The sequence below is a fragment of the Netta rufina genome, assembly GCF_964035555.1.
Source record: "Netta rufina genome assembly, chromosome: 2".
NCBI classification, from domain to species: domain Eukaryota; kingdom Metazoa; phylum Chordata; class Aves; order Anseriformes; family Anatidae; genus Netta; species Netta rufina.
Window position 1 is genome coordinate 25,068,429 of NC_140124.1, and position 24,048 is coordinate 25,092,476.

The 24,048-nt window shown below is 38.1% G+C and overlaps 1 protein-coding gene across 1 annotated transcript in view; it reads left to right on the top strand.

Annotated features, from left to right (window-relative positions):
• The first annotated feature begins 1,540 nt into the window (after nt 1–1,540).
• The window catches only part of VPS50 (VPS50 subunit of EARP/GARPII complex), a 76,292-nt gene continuing 53,784 nt past the window's right edge, over nt 1,541–24,048 (top strand). The window contains exons 1-9 of the mRNA XM_084282903.1: nt 1,541–1,661; nt 3,582–3,650; nt 11,544–11,666; nt 12,280–12,351; nt 15,706–15,759; nt 18,026–18,096; nt 19,078–19,195; nt 19,277–19,312; nt 21,915–21,997. Of these exons, the coding sequence (XP_084139029.1) occupies nt 1,629–1,661; nt 3,582–3,650; nt 11,544–11,666; nt 12,280–12,351; nt 15,706–15,759; nt 18,026–18,096; nt 19,078–19,195; nt 19,277–19,312; nt 21,915–21,997 (659 nt within the window). The 5' untranslated portion in view covers nt 1,541–1,628. The remainder of the gene's footprint in view (nt 1,662–3,581; nt 3,651–11,543; nt 11,667–12,279; nt 12,352–15,705; nt 15,760–18,025; nt 18,097–19,077; nt 19,196–19,276; nt 19,313–21,914; nt 21,998–24,048) is intronic.

A 24,048-nucleotide genomic window follows, 5' to 3' on the forward strand; every position in this document is an offset into this window, starting at 1 on the left:
TTAGTGTTTTAAATGACCTATGTGGGCAAAGAAATTTAAAAACAAACAAACAACCTCCTCCCCCCCCCCACGATTAGCATAGCTATATTTTTCAAGTAAGTGTGCCCCCTTATTCCAGCATTTGGTTATACTCCCAGTGTCACTAATATGCTGAACTTTTTTACACCAAATAATTCACACTAATAAAATGGAAGCCAAAACCATACATTCTTTTTCCCATAAAACTCTGGTTTGTGCTGGTTGTTAAATGTCATTGAGACTTACAGTAAATCAAACCTCACTCATTTCTTTTTAATAAAAGACTATTAAAACTGCATGAAAGCAACTTTATTTGTAGCAGCAACATCCTGAACACTTTGAGTATTTCCGCTAATTTTAGTTATTACTAAGAAATAATTTTTTTGTGGGCTAAGCTTCTCAAGGACCTTCTACAGAAATAATTATGGATGATATTCTGAAAGGTAGCCAGAACTAAAGAATTCTTGCCAGACAAGGCTGGAAAGGGTGGCAAAGTTCACTCCGTGGCTCTGTCAGTTCTGGCAGAGCAGCACGCCTGCTGTTACCTGACATACTCTGCAGTTGGACAGGTGGGGGGGTAAATACGGGGCGTAAGAAATGTATGCTGAGCTAGTCTGTGTGCGGACTCCAGTCATCCCCAAAAAGATGAGCAGTCTTTTCTGCAGCTATGTCTATATAGCTGCTATGTCTACATAGCTGCTTTCTGCAGCTATTAGCATGTCACAGTGCTTGCACTGGTAGCATAATTATTGAGTATGTCATCTCCAGTTGAGCAAGGATGATAAATTTTACCTTTTTGAATAATGACACAAAATAGATTTATAATGTAATTATTTTTTAATTTGTTCTATGTATCTCAACTAAATACAGAGACACACAGGCCTGTTTTGGTCATGCAAAACTGCATCATCACCGGAGCAGGCCTGATGCACTTGTCTCTGCATAACATCTGAGGCGATCTGAGGCAAACTGAAAGCTGCGTTTCTCTAAGTGGATTTGCCAGCCTGTCCTTTTAGACAGTGCCTCATTTTGTCTTCTCATAGAATGGATTTCAAGGCCTAAATAGGCCGACATTAAGTGTACAGAGGGGCACGTCGGCCGGCAGGTAACCAACACGGCTTCCGAGGAACCGCGCTAGCAGGGCACGGGGGCAAGGGCTCCAGGCACAAATCGCTTTTTGGCGACCCTTCGCGGAGCCCCCGCCTCAAACACCCCGAGCCTGGCTCGGCAGAGCGGCTCCTGCGAGCACAGCGCTGCCTGGCACCGAGGGGCAGCTCCACACCGGGGCAGCTCCACACGGGGGCTGCCCACCGAGAGCCGCCCCCTCGGGCACGGCTGAGGCGCGCCCCCCCCCCGGCGGCCGCTCCCTCAGCGCCGCGCTCCGCCCTTGGCTCCGCTCCCTCCCTGCCGGCCCGGCCGTGCCGCGGCGCTGACGGGACTTGTAGTTCGCCTGCCGCCGCCCTGCCCAGCGCCGAGCCCGGCTCCGCCGCCCGAGGACTGCAGGTCCCAGGGAGCAGCGGGCGGGCGCGGTCAGGTGGCGCCCAACATGGCTCCGCCGTGAGCCTGCTGCCGTGAGGGGCTGCGGCCGTGCGGGGCTGCGGGGCGGCGCCATGCAGAAGATCAAGTCGCTGATGGCCCGGCAGGTGAGGCAGCGGGGCCGGGAGGGGGGGGGCGGCTGCGTGGGGAGGTGTGGCTGTAGGGGCGCTGGGCCGTGGCGCTGTAATATGGCCAGGCGGCTGTGCCCGGCGAGCAGCCGGCCCCAGGGTTGTGTCGGGGTGTGCGGCTCGGGAGCGTTCACAGGGCAGTGTCCGAGTCGCTCAGATGCACGGAGCGTCGTTAAGCGGAGCCTGTTTGCCCTGTGTCTGGATTTCAGAGCTTAAAAAGTGCCTTAAGCATCGCCCGCCAGCTCATCGCCTGCCCCAGGTGGTTGTAGGAGGCGGTGGGAGAGCCAGGAGCTGAACTTTGGTTCCCAGCGCTGTCCCCAGAGCACAGGCAGGAGGCAGGGTTTAAAATGGAGACCAGCGTGGAAGCCGAATTCCCCAGATAATGTTTTGGGCCCTGTACCATTACACTGCTATGGATGGGTAATGGGATTTTGGCTGGGGCGCTGTTTAGAGCCTTCTTTTACGTTGTACATCCCCTGTTGTCAGGAGTCAGCCCAGCAGTGAGCGAGCAGCTCTCGGCCCCACCTAACAGGAGCTGTTGGAAGCCTGCCTGGTGTGCAAATGGTGTGGTCTGAAAATGATACAATTTAGGCAATTCTCAACCTTTGGGAGGGATAAAGGTCCACCCAGCATTCAACAAGTGCAAATTTTTGCAGCTGATGGAAATAAGCTGCCTTCAACGCAAAGTTTTGAGGTGGTTGTGGAAGATTTCATGTGGAGTAGGAGAAGCCGCGGCACTTGCTTTGGGTTGTTTGTTACCTTGAATTTCAGATTCACAGCTTTTGGGGGCAGTAACTGGGAAGGGAGGGTGTTTTCAAACCGTGCCCAAGAGAACCTGAGAACCAAAACCAGAATGAAGAGGTTTTGTGTATGGGGAAGATGAAACAACTGTGAAGTGACGTAGAGACAATTCACATGATGAATTTGTAAAACACTGTATTGGTGTCAGAGGATAAAAGCACACTTCTTTCAATGTGAGCTCATATAGTAATTGCATGGCTCCTATCGGTTCAGAGAAAGCATTGGTACCCAGGGCGTGAAAGGGGCTTAGAAACACTGTCAGTGGTGTCAACTGGGGAGAATTTGAGAGAAATCTGACTATGACTCAGGGCTCATGTGAACTGCCAGGGGGTCAAGGGAAGGGTAGAGTCAGAACCACATCTGAAACTTGAATTTTTAAGTTCACTTCTGCTTAGAAAGATAGCAGAGAATGTGCTAAGAAACATGTTCTGTGATACTGCTTCATAAAATGCATATCATGTTGAACAAACATGTACTCATCTGGTTACTTGATGCTTCCTGTACGAAGCTTGTCTAATAGAGCGTATTCTATTTATGTGGCTTTGTGGGTTTTAAAGAATAATAATGATATAAAAGAGCTAATGTTGGTTATGCATCTTTTTTTCAGCTTGGTTATGCTTACAGAAAATGATTCCTAATAGTTTTATATGGTAAATTGAGAAATCTTCCAACTTACAAAAATATTATAGTTATGCAGCAGGGCAGGTAGCACTTACCTTCAATTTGATTGATTGCATTAATCCATTAAGTTTGTGGAACAAAAAACATTGTGTTTTTTGGACACACTTGCATTTTTAAACATTTGGAAGTTGGCAGGAAGATGTAAGTGGACTTTGGTAAGAGGATATTAGTGAACTCTCCTAAAAAGGTACTTACTGCATAAAGCTGGAAGTGCATAGATGTTTGAGGAATATAATTTATATACCAGTGGCCTCAAGGTTTTATAGAATAAAGGCTTAGCCTTCCAGACCTATGTCAGTGTAATTTATTAAAGGACTTGTGTGGTTTTTTTTTCTTCAGTAACAGGTAAGACTTGGGCAGTTTGATTGCAAGATATGTAAAGTAATCAACCTTAACTGACTTAAAATTCTTTTAAAGGGTCTAAGAAGTCCTCAGGAGAGTGTCCATGACCTCAGTCCTATTGAAAACTTACGGATTCCTAGTAAGGTATGATACATGACCTCCTCCCACCCCCTTCAGTTTTAATTTTTCATTTTATATTTAAATGACACTTAACTGTTTTTTTTCTTTTTTCCTTTTTTTTTTTTTTTTTCCTTTGGTCACAACACCAGATTTGTTGCTGTTCTTCTTGATGGTTTTGTTTCCTCCTGAATACCTTTTGATTTTTTTTTTTTTTTTTTTTTAACGAAAGAAGTAGAATTTTGAGGCAAAACAGTGCGTCAAGTCAAAATGAGGGTGTATTAAAATTTCTTTCTTGGAACTTTGGAGTTGTCACTGGATGTTGATCTCAATATTTTTAAGTTTCCTGCTCAAATCAGGGTGGAGGGGGAAGAAGGGAAGGAAGTGCTTTTTGTCACTTAGGAAAGTACATGATATAAGGGTAGCCTGCATAGTTCTAGTCCTGGTATTCGGTCTTTGCATGCTTTTGGTGCCATAAATGTATTTCAGAATTTCATGGTTTTCATCTTCAGCATATACAATTAACTTCATATTCTACTTTAAATGTTATAGCTTTAGAATAATAAAAATCATTTTACTTTTTATTTATCTCACTATTCAGATGATGTCATCTCTCTTTCGTCTCACAGATCATGCTGAGTAATCTGTATATGAGGGAGAAATTGTTACAATATTTGACTGGTAGATGATTCGCAAGACTTACTGTGGATGATACTTATTCTCTTCTTCTAATTTGGACCTTGCCTTTAACCAATGAGTTATTTAAGTTACTGACTTCAACTGAATTTTGATGCCTTATTTTACATTTAAAAAACCTGTATTTCTCTCTCTCTACATAAGAGATGTAATTGTAATATGAGATGTAATTGTAATAACATTGTAATATGATGCTCGTACTAAGGCAGACAAGAAAATCAGTGTTATTCCATGTTTAAAAAAAATCATATAACAATCTCTAAATTGGTACATAATATTCTGTTAAACAGTGGCCAATATATTGATTTCAAAGACTCAAAGTATTCAGTTGCAGTGACGTTTAAAGAACTGTCACATTTCCATGGTTCAGGTTTCAAAACTGCAAATTCCTGCCACCCACTGGGCATCCAATTTCAAATAGCCCTTTCTGCCAAGTTGACTCTCCAGGTACAAATAGATGCAGGATATCTTGGTTGGCTCTCTGCTCTGTAAAGGTTTGATGTTATGTGTCTGGTAAACCTACACTTTGTATCAATAACAATGGGAAAACAAATACCTCTCAATTTGCAATTTTTTTTTGTTAATTTTTGGAAGAGTTCTGGTGGTTGTGTGCTGTCAACCCTTTGTAACGTGAGAAAGTTATCAGCAACTGTTCTGCAGACAGAACAGAATCTCCTGAAAATGAGGAATTCTGTGCTGAAAAGACAAGACTGCATCAACATTAGGATTCATCACCTGATTTTTTTACAGAGCTGATAAAATTAGAGTATTATTCTCTTCTGTGCCATAGTATGAAGCTTTTATAGTTTTTAATTCTTCTAACATTTATTCCCTTTCAAAATGTTTTAGGTGAGTGGTTTTAAAAATAACTGCTGTATTAAGAATATATATTCTGAATATTCAGATTTTGAATCTGAATGTTCTGAGATGATTATGTTAGCTTTTTGCTTCTCAAAAAGCTATATTCAGTGAATCTCTTGTACAGGTACCTATTTATCTGATAAAACATTAGATCAGGTGAATATTGAGTAAAATTACTGTGTTTTGATCAGTTTATCTCCTGGCTATGGTCCAAGGCCATATATCACAGTAATTTTACTTCCATCCCTTTCCTTTTAAGAGGAAGGATTAATATTACTATCCCTTCTTAACTTTGCTAAAACCTTCACTGTATGATTTTACTTTCCAAATGGTAAAGCATCAGATGAGACACCGTAATATGTTTTCTGGACTGTGGGCATCAATCCTGATACCCTTTCCTGAAAACAGGAATTTTGGGTAGCGGGGAGGGGAAGATTTTGTCTGTGTTTTGTGGTATGAGTAACCATCAAGGAGATTAGGTTTCAGTACTGAGCAGAAATTGAAAGTCATTGAGTCCTTGGATATACGTGTTTGTTTTGAACTAAAACGACATTCAATGCCATAGCAATGTACTGATGTCACAAATCAGAATAACGTAATTACAGGTTGGTTCAAGTAGTTTTGCTGGATATAAGCTAACCCCTCTCAATAATTATTTTATAGTAATGGACAAGTTTGGTGAAGGGAATTAATTTTTGAATGGAAAAGTAAAGGCAATAAAAAAGTTTTTAAAGGCAATGAGTGAAAAACCATAATATTAATCATAATATTGCAGGCTGCTTTTTGAAAGCATATGTTGTTATCTGCTGCCACATTTTAATAATGTTTTTTGTTCATATCTTGAATAACAAAAGTCTCACGCTCACAAGCCAAATACTGTTTTGACTATAGAATGGTTATGTTGCTACGCTTTCATCATCACACTTCCATAGCCAAAGTGCAATCCCCAGACTGATTTAGGACAAGTGTTGCTCAAAGTTTCAAATGCTAAGCTAATGTTGTAGAAAGGTGTACAGAATAAAGGACTGCAGAGTCAGCATGAATTATTCAAAAGAGCACAAACCGTTGATAGATAATGATAACTCTAGGGACAAAAGCGTGTCTTTGAAATGGTGACTGTTGAACTAAATTGAAAGTCAAATGGAAAATACAGAGAATGGGGAAAGGATCTCCTCAGGGGAAAACATCTCCTCAGAGGAAAGCCAGCAAAATTCTCATGGGTTTTGATATCTGAAAGTTACTTGCTGACTGGTGGCTTGCTGGTAAGCATGTGAAAGTGGAGACTGTGCTCCTCGATTTTGTATTTTCTTTTGTTCCTTTTTTTTTTTTTTTTTCCTCAAACAATGAAATGATTTACTACCTTTATTTTACTGAATACCCCTGAGTGTATGCACTCACATTACCCATTACTCCCAATAGGTTCTGCAACTGTCTTGAAAAATTCCAGTCTGCTTGCATCATATGAAGATAAATCACCAGCTAACTTGCTTTACTTTCTGTTGTAATACAGAACCATACTACCAACTTGGTAACACAGAGAAATAAACGTATAGTGGATTAAGTCAGAGATGGAGTTTGTAGATAAGGTAAATCTGAACTGAAAGGCAAAATATCTAGAAGAAAGAGTAGCCTGCAGAATGATTTCATGTCTTCTTTGGGTTGAGATACCTTACTTCGTCTGGATTGTGATTGTCCTGGGGAACTGTAATTCTTGGCATATCAGTGTCTTTTGGTTGTTGAAAATGGTGTGTATTAAGGATGGTATAGAACTGCAGTACTGGTTTTTGAACCATTCTGTGATTGTCAGCTTTGTTCTTCCCCAAGCTGATAACAATTCTGTTTGGTAGATTCCCTGCCTTCCACATTCCTGACATACCTTGAAACGGTCAGACATTACTCTGCACCCTACAGTAACGGGGAACCCCAATACACCCTCCACAAAAGGTTAAGAGAGGTATTTTGTACACTTCAAGTGTGTAGGGTTAATAATGAGATGATTTTGAATTAGGTTATTTTTATCTTGATGATAATCAGCTCATATGCCATACATAGAAATTAGTTGGCTTTGTCACTTACGGTGGTAAACAATACTGGAAGTTTATTTTTAATTCTTTTCCTATACATAGAGAAGATATAGATTTCTTAGTCTGTTGTGGGTTTCCATTTCCCCAACAATAGCTGTGTGCATTAAGTGGTGTGACTAATGTCTGGTCAGGCTTTGTTATTCTCTGCCTATCAGGAGAATTGTTTCCACAGTGTCATGTTTGTTTTGGTAGAGAGAAGGTTTTTTAATAAGTACTCTGTATGCATATTGAAGAATGAAGGATGAAAAGAATGTTCTGGACGTTTCACGTGAAAGACAAGGGACCACCACAGACTTCCCTGTGGGACTTCATTCCATAGCTGTGGATTAGCTAATAAATGTTTTACCTTGAGGTGGGTTTATATATATACATATAGAGGTGTATCAGCTATTGCTGACCTTCAGCTTCTGATTAGGTTAGAAGCTTTTTAGATTTTTCTGTCTCTAAGCAGTTTCTGTTAACACTGTCTTGATCATGAACACTTCTCGGTGTCTGTTTCCCAAGTCTTTTGGTTGATTGTTAGTGGAATGCAGAAGGTGTTTGCTTCAACTTTGTACTAGTAATGCTTCAGTAGCAATGTTGTTTTTCACGTTGCAGGCAGCGTAGAACAAAAGAGAGAGTGGGAGTATGACACACAGGGAAATAGCTGGGTAAGTCATCTAAAACTTCCTGAACTGCCTTTCAGATGAGTCTGCAATGAAGTGACTCTTCTGAAATACAGTTCAAGTAATTGCTGTAGGCTCCTGGATGCATAAACTTCTATTTCCATACACCAGGAAGGCAAAACAATGTGAGAAGTTTGAAGAAACCGTTGCTAAATAAAAGTATTTGCATCCACAAATTTGTAAGCTGTTAGACAGACAGTTCTTTGTTTCTGCCCTCGCACCCTGCCCAGAAACTGTCTTTCACTGATCTGTTTAGGTGGCATTATGTAAGAGAGACTTGATCATAGGGTAGCACTCAGCATGGCCTGCAAGGAAGCATGTTTGACAGGTTAAATTGTCTTTCAATGAAAGCATGGTCCAAAACACCATGGAAAGGGGAAAAAAGAAGTCACATTTGCACATCACCACAAATGATGCAAATTTTAAGTAGGTAAAGTGTCTTGCTGAGCAAAACTTTGGAAACATGAGTATTTGAAGTGGCATCCTAGATGTTATGTTGGCTGGTTATTGGTTGGAGAGTTCCTACTGCTGAATGTATGTATTAATCTGCGCAGTTGGACTGGAGTACTTTGGGGTTCACCTTGCTGATGTGTCACTCTTTCTGATCTCCTTTGTATCTGATTTGGTTTAGTGAAGTTCTCTGCATGGTCATCATCACATGATTTTCCCATCCCAAATTTCTATAGCTTTTTCTATTCAGAATACTTCTTGAACTTCTGAATTTACATATTAACTTACTGTTAAATGTTTTTTAATGTTGATTTTTAAAGGCAGTTTTTTCAGTGGCAATAGTTTTGAGGTATAAAATTTTTGAGTTGTAAAACTGACTTGAGGGATTTAATAAAGCTTCTCTCTCTGCCTGTACACAGTGTGCAAATACTACCTCCACAGTGCTAAATCTGGCCTTTACCGAGGCCCTTGAAACAATGGGCTTCGTATTGTAAGCTTTTTTTTTTTTGTATCCCTGATTGAAGGGATGAGGAAAACTGAATAACAGCAAACTAGGCAAGGATTTTTGCTTCCTTCAGTGGTAAGTGAAAAGACTGGTCTTGAACCTGTTAGTTGTTTGAAACTAGTGGAGCATAATGGACTGGAAGCTGCAATTTAAAGTCCGGTGTAATTTATATGGGAGCTTAAGTTTATCCTGGAGAGTCCATTCTCTCTCTGGACTGACTGTTCTTCTAGAAAGAATGAACAAGATAAAGAAAAAGCCTGCCCATTTAATAAATATTTCCCCAGGTAGTGTTTTTGTGAGAAACACTGAGATAAATGTTTTTTTCTGAGACAGGAGAAGATAGTTTCTGAGTAATTTTTCTAGCCATGCCAACCTCAGCGTTATTTTTATGCTGAAAAATGTGTTATTCTACAAAGATAAAAAGGTCACTGATTAGGCTTCATTGAAACGTTCATATTAAAAACAGTCCTCCCAATTTATTAAGTGCCTCTAAATCATAAAAATCAAATAATATGATATAAAGAATCACATAAATAATAATGACATAAAGAATCACATAAAGAACATGTGTCCATGGTATCCTTAATGTATGTTTAGGGGACATCAGTCACCACTGACTTAAGGCATTGACATATTTTACCAGCATGATGAGAAACCATCAAGAAATTCAGATTGTTCGAAATCTTTCTTGGATTTTTTTCTTTTCTTTCTTTTTTTTTTTTTTTTTAATGTTTGTTTATTTATTTATTTATTTTAACAAATGACCACGCCAGGAACTTATAGCCAAACATCCAGGTGATAAATTAGGTGATTCCATTTGCAGTGGTTCAGTGGACAAATTAAGCTGACCCTGTCTTGGATGTTTTTTATTTTTAGTTTCTTATAGATAAAGCTTAGTGTACTGTAAAATGTTAAGCTAATTTATAGAGGGGCTCTGTGTTCAGCATAAAGCTGCCATTTGTTAGGAAGCCGAGCAGGAAACACACTTTGTTTGTTGTAAAGGACAGGAACACATATGGTTAGATGACAGAGAGTTGTGTTAGTGAAACTGTTGCAAGAGCAGCCTGCCACTGAATCTGAACGCAGCCATCATCTGCTGATTCATGCGCCCTCATGCGATGGAAGCTTCAAAATCACAGATTAAACAAATGAAAAATACCCCCCGGAGACTCTTTCAAGAACCTGTTCCTTCTCATCCCTGACAGCCTGGGCTCTGCTTCACGTGCCCTCAGGTGAGGTGAACAGGAGCTGTCCGGGTGCCCCGTTCCCCTCAGGCCTTCCCGCCCTGCGCGGCCTCCCCAGAAGATGGAGGCCGCTGCCTCCGCCCCCCGGCGGGCGGCGCCCGAGCACCGCGGGGCGGCCTCTACCCTGGCCTCCGCCGTGCCAGCCCGTTCCCCCCCCCTCCTTTTTTTTTTTTTTTTAATAGGCTGTTTTAGAGGAGCAGCGGCTCTTTTTGATGCTTTAGGAAATTGTTTGCGTGTCCCACCTTGGTTGCGTTTATTTGTGTAGGAAAAACAGCACCTTGCTGTGTGGGTGAAATCTCCCTTTGCCTTGTAACGTACAGGCTTTGATGTTACCGAGGGACGTGCAAAATGAGGAAGTTTGTGATTGTTCGGTAAATTAATCTCAAATCCGCTGCCTTTAGCTGGTGAAATAAGCTCTTGAGTTCTTGGTGATGGAAATAAGGGCACCTTGTCCCACTGTAGCAACTTGTGTCAGAGGCTTGGGGTCTTGATGGGACACTTCAGTCTGCTGGACCACTTTGTCAGGGTTAAATTATAATATCAAATAATACGATCAGACCTTTAACTTGCCTTTCCTTCCCTCCCTTCCTTCTACCCTGAATGTTTCCCTTTTGAATCTCTAATAAAGGTTTTCATTCTTTCCGTGGGAACAGCCCACTTCAACTTCAAATATTAGTTGAAAAATCCAGTATGGGAGGATGAGAGGTTCAGACTCAATTTGTGGCGACGAGTGGGCACAGCTGGGCTCTTGAGAAAACCTTCCACGTGAGATGGTGCCAGGAGGGAGGAGAATGCACATCTTGAATATTAGCTGTCACAAAGCTGTTGGTGCCTGTCTGTTTAGACCACCCCACTAGTTGGAGAAAAATCTGTTATGTGTTAATATTGTGCAAAGGAAGCAGATCTGTCATGGTTTTGCCTATATAAAAAAGTCAAGTGTTTAATGGCATGTCTTTTATCAAAGTTACCAAAGTGAATTCTGAGAGCTAAATGGAATAGTTACACGTGTAGTGACACTGTCTACCCTAGGTTTACAAAGGTAGTTCTTCAGGTTAAAAAATAAATAAATCAGATTTTAGCTTTTACTTTTAATGAAAAATTCTACAATATGCTAAGCTTCAGGAGGAAAACTGCAGACTCAGCATCCATTTATGCCACAAATAAATATCGAGGAAGAAATGTTTAGGTAATCTGTGACAATGAAACTTGCACTGTTCTTTGGAAAGTTTAGACTGTCTTGCTGTTTGTAACGAGGAATGCAAGCTGCAGTGTACAGATCTTTCTATTCTCAAGAAATTATTGCTTCTTGTACTAAAGTTCTTAATGACTTTCAGAAAATAGTTGTTTTGGTAAGCATTGTTCCTTCTAGAATGTGATATTATGTCATGGAAATCCTTCTTTTCTGTTTTGTGAAGGAGGAGCTCAGAGAATCACGGGAAGAACCAACTGATCCTCAAGCTCAGCAAGAAATAATTAATAGTATTGAAGAAGTTTATTTTTCCAGTGATTCCTTTGATATTGTGAAGTATGAATTAGAGGTAAGTTGTCGTTATAAAATAAAAGGCAGTAATGTATCCAAACATTGAAGGCCAAAAGTCAGCTTCTTTCAGTGATCCATTTTCCATTTGTTTCTTATATCCTGAATTAATGCAAAACAGTGTGGATTTTGTTTTGTTTTTTTGTTGCCCCTCCCCATGCCCAAATCTTCTTGCAGTTGTATGGAGGTTCCAACCTATGGTATTAGTATGGAGTCTCTTTTAATGTGATGTGATAATATCAGGCCTGATGTGCTAATATACTTAGAAATTTAAACTACTAGGAGAAAGTCCAAATAGTTGGAGGAAAAAATGTCTATTCTGTATTTTGGGTATTTTTTTAAACAGATGGAATTAATAGACTAAGAAGGTAATAGTTTCAATGGCTAGGGGCTTGTGTATGTATATGTATGTCTTAAAATGGGGTAACTTTGAGGAAATTATGACATTATGCTTTTTAACACTGATTAATTTCAGTATCCATTATTTGAATACAAATTAGATTGCAGAAGCAATAAGAATGTTTCTTTAATTAAACTGACTGGTTAGTTAATACTGCATATGTATTTTATGTACTTTAATTTCTCACTGAATTTTATTTGTTGTTCACATTCAGAGGCTTCCTCCAGTACTTAGTCTTCAAGAACTGGAAGAGTACAGAGACAAATTAAAACAACAGCAAGCTGCTGTAAGTAAAGGTGTTTAGTATACTAAACTCTATACTATACTGAGAGTTTTTTTTTTTTAATTATCTATAATTGTAGGTTAAAGTGATTTTTTTTTTTTACTTTTTTTAAAAAAAAAGCATTTTTTGCTTTAATATTGTTGTGTGCTTTTGTAATGGAAAATCATATCAGTAAATCGTATAATCTTAAGTGATAAGTATTGTAAGAAGGATCAAATGGGCTGTTAAAAAAGAAACTTTATTTTTAGTTCAGTTTTTCCAATGTATTGCAAGAAATAAAATGCTGAACACAGCACTTAATAGTGCTGTAGAATCCCTTTTCTGAGGGACTTTTGGCAATGTAGAACACAAAATGTTTTTTAAAAAAACAGCCTCTTTCCCTAGAGTCTGTATTTTTACCTTATTTTTCATTTGCTGATTTTTTTTTTAACTTGTCCCCAAGTATTTCTAGTAAGTACTGGTATATACTTACTATGAAATGAAATAATGAGTAATAACTGTAATTTATGGGGGAATCGGAGTAGCAGATTCTGAAGGGTATTTTTTACTTCTTAGGCTTTTTAAAAATACATTAAATATTGATTTTTTTTTTTTCTCTGAAAGATGAACAGGAAATGAATGTATTAGCTGGCATTTGGAGAGTACCTGCAAATAACAGTATTATTTCTAACTCACATCTTTAAATAGATGAAATGTACATCAGAAAATATTAAACCACTAACAATACACAAAGAACAAGTTCTTTTGGCCTAAGATGTCTTTTCCCAGAATAAACCTATGAAATGTTGTGAACTATTAGTGAGAAGCTGGGCAAATGAAAACTCCACTTTCATCACCAAGAGGTGTTGAGCCTGGTGGTGACCTATTTTAGCAAGGAAATACGCTCAAGGCTGAGAGACAACTTCATAGGCATATGCTGAATAATCCCAATACATGTTATCAATGTTTTGGCCATTTTGTGTGCACAGTGGGAAACAGCACGGGAGTAGTTTCAGTGCATGGCATGACGTGAATTGGAAAGTACATGAAGCTGACAAATAATAGAGGAGAGAACTGAGCATATTTTCCAGGAAATATGGCCCATGTGTGTCTTTCTAGACAATTAGATACAGTACTCAAGAAGTCTGCTTTTGAAATAAGATAAATATTGTATTTCTCGTGTCATTGGCTGAATGTATAGTTGACACAGGAAATTACAATAGTGATTTAGAGAGAATTCCAAATTTTAAATTCCCATAACACAAAATACTCAAATGACAATGAATTATTTGTAGTAGAGCTCTGATCTTCTGCTTCTCACTGGCTGTTACTGTCTACTTTTGCACTACTGATTTTGGTTATGTCTTTGTTTCACTATAGACTCCATGTTTTCTGTAGTTTCTCCATTCCATTACCATTTTCAATTCCATTGAGCCACTCAATACTTATTTAATATGTGTATCGTGACAGCTTTAATTTGAGTAGTCATGTGGGTACAAATAATTTGAATTAGGAGGTTTTTTTTCCTGTACATCTGTTTGGCTTCATTTTAATTAATAGTCTGATATACACAACTGTATTTTTTTTTTTTCCTTCAGGAGACAATACTTTTTCCTGATGTGGCTAGGAAAAAGAAAATTGTTTTCTGGTCTCCTCAAAAAACATTGCAGTTTGCATGCATTGATAATTGAAGCTGCTTTCAGCAGCCACATTCATTGGTAGTGGTTGCATTTCTGGGTTACAAAGGTTAAGAATTAAAAAGTTAATCAGCACAGCAGTATAGAAGCTGCCAAAAGCAGGGAGAAAATGTGGAAATGTATATAATAACCTAGTATATGATGGTTCATTCAAAAGAAAGAAAAGAATTGCTTGTAAGTTCAGATAAGTACTATCAGTAAGTTCAGGCAAACAACAAAAATGGCTGTGGCAGATGGTTGACAGTGTTTAGGTTTTTATTGGTATTAAGTAATCAAGAACTTGCAAAACAACAACAAAGATAGTGAAAAGTGAAAATGAAATGCATCGTCTCTTATTCATGTGTACTGCTTAATGAATCCCCTTAACAGTGAAGAATCAAGCTGTTAGATTTGTGCTGGAGGCGTGAATGGCTAACAAGGATATGCCTCTTGTAAAGTTTACACATATACAAGGCTAAATGGAAGAAGAGATTGAAAAGAAGTGAAAATTTTCATAGGATATAGAGTGTATAGAGCAAAACTTCCTGAGAGCCCCAAAATTGCGCAGACTTGTAGCTTTTGGCTTTGTAACATCCTTTCGTGTGCTCCTACCTCACAAGGAACAGTTCTTTTGCTGTCCTGCAAAACAAAGCTGTAATATCAGAGTCCTTTGAAGACCATTTGCATGCAGGTGCTCTTCCAAGGGATGGGAACTGAACTGGTGGAGCCATTGTGAGTGTTACAGGAGTGCTGCATTGTAAAGATCCCAATATCATACTGTGTTTAAATAAGCAGTTTCCAGACCTGCTGTGTATAAAACAAAAACCAACGAAAACAAAAAATCCTCCTCATTGCTCTTTCCCACAAATGCGCTGGGGCTGGCTGACAGTCACAGCCAGTTTTACTTTATTTTCATTTCTGGAAGTGTCGGTCCCTGTGAAGAATATAGAGCAATGCCAATAACGTTTTTGTCATGTTTGAAACTGAACAAACAGTTTGCAATAAACAAACAACCAAAACCTACAAACTATTTTCAAGCTTGCATTCATATGACTGTTAATGTTGGATTTCTTTTTATTTTTTTATTTTTTTATTTTGTGTGTTTGCACACAAGAGACTGATCAAAGCAACAAGGCTCATTCTTAAATTCAGTGCAGGCAGGGGCCCTCAGGAGCGTTCCACTTACTGTTAGTTCAGAACAATGGAGAAAATTTTGAAATATGCATGCTCTGAGAACTAAAGAAATGGTGTAATGTGCACAGGGTGAATATTCATTTTGGCATGGATTTTATTTAATATGGTATCTGTCTGAAAGGTAAGCGTCATCATGACTTTCTTAGATCCCCATGGTAGATGGTTTCCTTACGTTTCTGCTCTAGCAGTAGCATAAACAGAATGTAAGCAGTTGTAGTTACATATTTTATTCTTATTTTTATTCTAGCATGTTCTTTAACAAGCAGAGAAGTAAGAGACTAATTTAAAAACGGTCATTAATTTCTAGATGGAATTGTAAATAAGCATTTTACTTTAATGATCCATGTGATTTCTAGGGTTTTTAAACTTGTTATGTCTGGCATATTTATTAATAAGTTTGAAAACCACAGGAGTGACACAATCACAAAGACACTGTAGAACTTCAGTATAGAGATTGGCTTATTTATAGAGATTGCTGTGTATCACTTCTGGTATTCTTGTTTTTAAGGTATCTAAGAAAGTTGCAGACTTGATTCTTGAAAAGCAGCCTGCATATGTTGAGGTAAGACTACTGTCATTTTTTAACAGTAAACCACTCAAATTTCTCCCCTTATAATACTGTTCTTGTTTCAGTTGGAATTAAATATAGTAATTGGTTAGAAGAGATGCTAGTGCTTGGCTGGAAGTAGTTGTTCTAGCTAAACCTGGATCCAGCTAAACCTGTATCTTTAACGGGTGAATGAAGGGTGTTTTAACCTGGGGGCTCTTCAGGATGCTAAATGCTTCTACATATGACTATATTAAGATGGTTTTCTGAAAACATGAATTCACATGCTTGACCAGTGCCTGTAATGGACTCGAAGAGGAGCTTTTCGAGCACCCGTGTTTAGGAATGGTTTCAGATTTTTGTACGCAAGAGCAAACAGCAATGACCTTTTTTAAGAGAACTTAACCAGAAATCTTCTGCTGATCTCACTCAATCATGAGAGGAAAGTATCAGAATGCTGAGCTGGAAATGGAGTCTCAACATGTCAAGGACCTCTGAGAGCAAAATGAAGTGGGATTACTTTAGCTACTACCATGCCAATATTCTGCTTCTCTTCCCTCCCAGAACATAATTGGAAGAACAGCTATCATAATGATTCTGTGAAGAGATGTTGTTTGTTTTTTTTTTTTTTTTTTTCCTACCGATTTGCTTTTAATAATGACCCTATACATGTGGTCAGCTCAGCCTGCTTTTATCTGATTTATCTTTTTTTTCAATTAAATCTGATTATCGGGAAATGACACTGAGAAAACTGCAGAAGGAAAACTCAGGATTATTTTGAAAGTAGTCTGAGAATTACCCTGTGATAGATAATTCTGTGTGTGTACAGCATCTCACACAGCAGAACCTTTTTAGTGTGCTCCCCTGATGGCCCATCAGTACTTGTTTCTTGAGCTCAAAGGCCAAACACTGGGCCAATTCTATTTACTGTCTCAAATATATGCAAAATATAGGAAGTCTGCCATCCCAAAGGTATGTGAGAGGCCCTCAACTTGGAAAGACCCAACTAGGGCCTTGCTGAAGAGAACAAAAAAATTGGCTTAGCAGCTTTGGAGAATTAACCATTCCCAGTGCTCGCAATTTAGCGTCTTGTGCATTGGCTGCTGACACTTCAGCTATTTTCTTCTGGTCTCAACTTGATGTCTGGGGGACTGGCATGTTTGCACGCATGCTGAGCGGAGTGACTGCCCCAGGTCTTCTTTATAGGTTGTAGTATTCTGGTGTTAGTCAAATAATTCAGGGCCAAGAGCCACGCACTTGTGATGATACAAAAGATTAAGAAGTCTTCCAGTCTTTCAGAATATCTGTTTGAGGTTGTTCTGCATCTTCCTGGTTATGATGGGTCATACTTTATGAGTCCTGAAGAAAGCATTGTCATACAAGCCATTACTGTAATCCTATTTTGGTTAAGCAGCTGGAGAGATTGTGATACATCTTTCTTGACTGACCAGCTAAGAGATGATCTTAAATGGAACTGAATTTTAAACTTATTTTCACTTGCCATATCTTCAAAATAAATTTAATTTTCAAAGTGAAAGTCTTCCTTCTTCCCATGGATAGCACTCAATATGTTTGTAAATGATGAGGGGTATTTAAAAAAAAATAAATTTAAGACTGGAGAGAACGCTCACTGCTCTGCAGTACTAACAAAACGAATATGTACATGAAAAACAGTTTTGTTTTTTTTTTTTTTCGACGGAGTTGAGGTTACGCTAGGCACTTGACAAAGTCGAAATCAAGCTAAATTCAGGTTGCTTGTGATGAAGAGTTTTCAGCTGAAATTCAACAGGATACAATTAACGTTCATTATGAAATGACATTTATTAAATTTTTAGAATGCAAATGTTTCTAAACAAGAAAATGTGAAATGTGTGAATGATATGTGAAACATTTTTTTGTTTGTTTTGTTTTTGTTACCCTTTGGCATATTAATGCAAATTAATCTGTATTTCTGTCCCTGATTACTATGCGGAGGGGTATCCTATTAATCATATATGGACTCTTAGGCTGCATGTGGAGTATATAAATGAGGAGGCTCTCAAGGCAATGAAAATGTATTTCAAGTATCTTTCTTCAAAGGAGAACTGTATTTGAAAAGATAGCTTGCTTTTATGTTACATACCAGTGTTTAGCATATATAAAAAGATGAAGCAAGTACTATGTAAAGGAACTCTAAAAAGTCATTATAACATCTCAAGATAAACCTTCTAATTGCTAGTCTTCGCTGGTAGGTAGCAGAACTTTAACTTGTGTATTTACTTAACCTCTTGTCTCTCTGTAGGAACTTGAGCGTGTTACATCATTACAGACTGGTCTTCAATTAGCGGCTGTTATTTGCGCAAATGGAAGAAGGTACCTTGCTTAAATAATGGCAGAAATTGAAAGGGGGAAAAAGGGATTTAAGAAGACATTTGTAAACCCAGGAGGTCACTTGCTGATAATATTTCTTGTTTATGTGCTGAGTGGAATTAGCAATAGTAAATGGGCTAAAATGTACAAGTTGCTTTTTTTTTCTTCCAACTTCCACTGTCAATTGGAAGTTCTATTTAAACAGACACCTTTTGGGATATACCATTGATCCACAGACAAGTTCTGCAGAAGGGATAGCATGCCTTCTAAATAGTCTGTTGGTGCGTGTCCTGAGTTTGGCTAAGATAGAGTAAATTTTCCTCCTAGAAGTTGGTATGGTGCTGTGTTTTGGATTTAGGATGAGAATAGCGCTGATAACATGCCAATGTTTTAGTTATTGCAGAGCAGTGCTTAAACTAAATCAAAGACTTTTCAACTTCTCATGCTGTTCTGCCAGCAAAGAGGCTGGGGGTGCACCAGAAGCTGGAAGGGGACACAGCCAGGACATCTGGCCCAGGCTGGCCAAAGGGATGCCCCACACCACGTGGTGCCATGCTGAACACTTAATAGGAGGTGGCTGGCCAGGGTGGGGGAATCACTGCCTGGGGATGGGCTGGGCATTGGTCAGCAGGTGGTGAGCAATTGTACGGTGCATCACTTGCTTTGTGCATATTATTATTATTTCTCTTTCTATTCTGTCTTATTAAACTTTTATCTCAGCCCACAAGCTTTTACTTCCCTCCCCCTAATTCTCTCCCCCATGCCGCTAGGGGAGGTGGTGGGGAGAGCGGATGACTGTGTGGTGCTTAGCTGCCTGCCGGCATGAACTAAAACACGGTGTCATATCAGTTTCAGGGTTTCCCTAACAATGCTTGCAATTTTGTTTTCTAGCATGTCTGATGATGTGCATACTAGTGTTTATTTGAAGTAAGCCTTATGTTATATATTATGGAAGTGTGTCCTATTCATTGTTAACTTCTACAGACACCTGAATATAGCAAAGGAGGGATTTACACAAACTAGTTTGGGACTTCTTGCAAATCAAAGGAAACGACAGTTGCTTATTGGACTGCTGAAGTCTCTGAGAACAATAAAAACACTGGTATGTAAAGATTTTTTTCAGTCAATAGTAAAATCTTTTTTCATTCCTTTGTAGTTATCACTGTTTTCTTTCTCTTTTTAGCAAAGAACTGATGTACGCTTAAGTGAGATGCTAGAGGTAAGTCCCTCCCAGACTGTTGTATCTTGAAGCTATTCTATTTCTGTCAGTCATCTTAATTTTGTCCCTTCCTTCCGTCACTTTATGAACAGGCTATGATGAGTCTTTGTTGTGAAATAGTATTTTTGTTCTTGTTTTAAATGTTTGAGAAATACTTCATACCAAATTAAATAGCCCCCGTGAAGGGGAACAGGGCAGTATTTTCTATCAAAGACTCAATCCTTCAGAACTTAGTTTCAGAACTTAGGCTTGAGTTAGTTGAGTGCGAGTTCTGTCTTCACTCTCCTCTCTATACCTCTGCTTATACTCCTTTTCTGGCTTTAGCTTTGTATTTGGAATTAAAAAAGAAAGCAAGGTTTAGCTGATCCTTGATATACCTAGTTTGAATAAAGTACTTGTACTGGTATATTATATTACACATTTATATGGCCTTCCTACTTAGAATTTTATTTTGAAGTGGGGGAGCTTCTCTCTTTATTTAGTGGCTTGGCTTTTTAATAGTCAAATGTAGAAAATGTTGTAGCACACAGGCTATGAAGCTGAAAATTCTGCTGTTAAGGTGTGTATATATACTGCCTAAAATGTAGCAGATACTGTGCAGGGCAAAAATAAGAACTTGTCTTCAGATGTTTAAATTGTGTGAAAGTCGGATTGAAGAGTTTATCAACAGCTATATTTTGATGATATTGTGTGACTATTTTGACTTGGTAGCTTGCCAATTATTTTTAGCTGAGGTTGGATAGAATGTCATTATGGTAATCCCTAGTTACTAAATGTGGAGATTGAATTTTAGTAATTTTAACCCTTAAGATTCTTTAATTCCATACACTTTAATACACCTTGTCTCACACTTTGTTATTCTTTATCAAGCAAGAACCTATTAATTCACCTGAGGCTCCACCAGTGTTATTTTCTGCTCACTAAGCTTAGGTTTTTATTAGCTTTTTATTTCTGTGCTGTGTTGTATTGCACAGGAAATCAGATCTTCACTGCTGGTAGTTGTCTTGAGACAGAGGTGTGGGTGTTGCATCTGCACACAGACCCTAATGTCAGATTTGTCAGGGATCTTTAAACGGTTACCTGCTAAAACTGCCCTTTCTGACTAACTGGAGTTTTAGAACTGTGTCAAGTGTCTTCTCCCAAATACCGTATCCCAGATATTAGCAATTTTATCATCTTTACTGAGAGGAAGTTAGTAGGTTGGAATATACGAGTTACATACATGCATATGCATACACACATACATACACAAGTATATAAAATAAACATCATAGCCGTACGGAGATGAACATTTAGGTAGGGTTCCCAACTAAAACAGAGGTGACAGAAACAGAAAGGGGTGAGCCACATCTGGAATACATCAGTAATACGTGTTACTGAAGCAGGCTTTGCAATTTGTGATGAGAAGAGCATGGAACTTGTTGCTTTACAGCCCTGGTAGACTTAATGGAGCAAGCGTCAGGTTTCCAATGGAGAAAGATGCAAAGAGCTGTAATTGCAGCAATCATTTTAAGCCAGTGTATTGTTTTATTATCATCTAGTGCATAAAGTTTTTTTTTTTTTAATAGCTAAACTTGATCTACATTAGAATGCCGCTGTTAAAAACAGTTTTATTTGAGAAACTTCTTTATGGTAATGGCTAAATATAAATTGCCCATGTGTTTTTGCTCTTCAGTCAATGAATTTGAAAATTCATTAGCAGCTTTGCATTTGAGCCCTCTGAAGCACATAATATGATGAATGTAATTAGGAAAAAAAGGAAAGCTCTTGGCTACTGAAGGGGATTTTCCTTTCTTCAAGAAAAAGGAGCTCATCTAATGGCCTCATATCTAATAGGATACAAAAATAATAATTATAGCCAAGACACTGTTGATGAGATCTTGGCTCTTGTATGCTCTTGTGTGTGGTTTTGGTTTTCTTTTGTCCTGGTGTCTTCATATACTTTCTGACTGATTTTTTTTCTGTCTATTGGAAATTCTTCTTGTAAATTATATATGTTTGTGTTTTTTTTTTTTTTCCCTCCCCGAAGTATTTTTTTTTTTTTTTTTTGTCCTGGGGCCTTCTCTGAACCATTTGTCTTAAATTCATTACTAATTAGTTATCAAATGTGTCAAAATAAATAGAATGTGTTTATTCGCGCTTAATATCAGTGTGTCTCTGTTGTCTCTTTGTTGGTTTTGTAAATTATGGCTGCAGCTCACTAGTGCCTGAACTTACCTCTTCCCCTGCTCACAAATAGATCATATTGCATTAACAAAGGTTTGAAAATTAAGTGGGAAAATGTTATTTGTTTTGTAATAAGAGCCTTCTGCTCTGTTTTGTATGAATCTGTGAGTAAACAAACAAGTCATTTGCATAAGATAATGTAACATATGCAGTGTTTTTGGATCTTGCTAACATGTTGCCAGTTAATAACTCTAAATTGCTTGCAAATTAATTTCTGCAATAGACCCTCAATAGTTTCCTCCAACTTGATACTGTACAGATGTAAGAGGTGAAGTATTTTGTTCTTTGTCTTTATACATAAGCATGTAAAAAAAAATGGGTGTTGTGGTGTTTGCTTCAAAAGTCAAATTAGTTTTCTGTTCTATTTTATCCCAAGGAAGAGGACTATCCAGGAGCTATTCAGCTGTGCTTGGAATGCCAGAAAGCTGCCAGCACTTTCAAACACTACAGTTGTATAAGGTGAGGTGACATTGTGCTGATCTCAGCTTCCGGATAGTATTTGTAAATGGTACAAAACAGTGATGGCTAATTCTGATTATCTAGAGCAGTTTTGATTTAAATTTAAATTTCTGCTTAGAAAAGTAAAGTTGAGGCATTTATAAAACCATAAACATCCTCTCAGCAGTGTTGTGACCCCATCCCACTACTACTGAGTCTTCACAATCTTAAACTATATAATCTCTACCTGGTCTGTGCCATTGTTTTGTAACTATGGTAGAAAGTTGGCAGGCAAAGTTTCAGATAAGACTGAGTTAGGACTGTGATACAACCTGCAGTCTAGAGATATTTGGGCTAATTTTAAATAAGGAAGTTTGTATTCTGGAATTGTTTCCCTTCAATGAGATGGTTTTGGAAGGGTAACTTACCTTGATTCTGGGTGATGAAATTAGCAAGCACAGATCTTCGTGCTGTCATGGAGAAATTGCTTTCACAACCTGAACTAATTCATATATCTGCAGTTTCTAGCTTAAAAGGACTTGATGTTTTCAATTGCTTTTTATGCAATAAAAGAATTGGGTGAATGTCAAGTTCAAAGTTATAACAGATAGGACAATAAAGGAGAAAAATAAGGTGATTTTTGACATTTCATCCATGAAGAAGATTATTAGATTATCTGGGTTTTCTTTCTGTGTTATTTTTAGAGTTTTAAATTTATGGGTAAAATTCTGACGTTATTTGAGCTCCTACCAGAATGCTGCTTGACTTGGCAGGACCAAAATCTCTGAATATACAGACTTTGCCTCCCTCTGTCCTATAAATGCATGGTTTGTTGGAACTTCAGAGTAATTACCCATAAGGCTTGATTTCAGTTTAGGTCTCCTTTTGAGGTATGGTTGTTTAAGGATCTGAAGATGCAACTAAAAAGTGTATGAAGTTAGCAATTCTGCCTGGAAATAAGCCTCTCTCTATTTTGAAGTATCATATTGAAAAGTTCGTTTTTGTTTTCTTTTTAGTTCCATAAAACTTGTACATGGATATAAATACAGCCAAAATTAGCCTACATTACTTGATACAACTCCCCTCTTTTACCTCCCTCCAACTCCCCCCCCAAAAAAACCAAAAAACCAAAAAAACAAAAAACAAAAAAAACCACACCAATCTTTTGAAATTTTGAATCCCTTCTGTATATAGTGGTGAATAAAAAATATTCTTTATTTATTTGAATGAGAAATGGCTTCATGGTTTCCCTCAGTCACAATTAGGTTGTCAATATGCAGGATGACTCCTGAACAACTTTTGCTCTTCATGACTCTACATTGTATAGAGAGATGGATTCTGCAGTGTGTTTCACACCTGGGTGTCATCTGTAGTGTCTTTTTGTTGTTCAGGAAGCTCTCCTTAGTATATTGTTCTTTTCGAAGCTCTATGGCTTGTCTAATCTATTATGTGTATCTCCTGCATTTTTCTTTTTTTGGAGAAGAAAATTTATTCAACTTGAAAAGGCAGCTTGATTTCTTAGGCTCTTCAGAGTACTCATCTGCAAAAACATGTACTTTTGAGATTCAGGTTATTTACCTAGTTTCTTTAAGTTAAATTTTGTTTTATGTACGTTATATAAAAAGTTTAATGCTGAATCACTTCAATCTTTCATTGCAGCTTTTAATTTCCACTGCATTATGTTCACTATAGCAAAATTTTGAACTTAAACTAACAGTTCGTATTTTTGCCATTTGGAATATTTAACTGCAAAATTCATGTTATTTTAAGTCTGTTACCATACTGACAAGATACGTGACAAATAATTGTGAGGATTTACTTTGTTGTTGTGCTCAAAAGGATATACTTGCATCCGGGAAGACAGTTTCTTGAAAGAAAGAATGATGATGGAAAATCAGGACTGCTTCTTTATTCTGAGATTGTTTTTTTTGTGAGTTTATTTTTGTTTGGATTGTGAGAGTAGGACATTTTTTTACAGTAAATCTCAGCCTCAGAGCATATATTTTCATCGTTGTGCACTGATTTACTTCTTGAAATCCCAAAGAATATGTATCGTGTGGAATAACATCTTG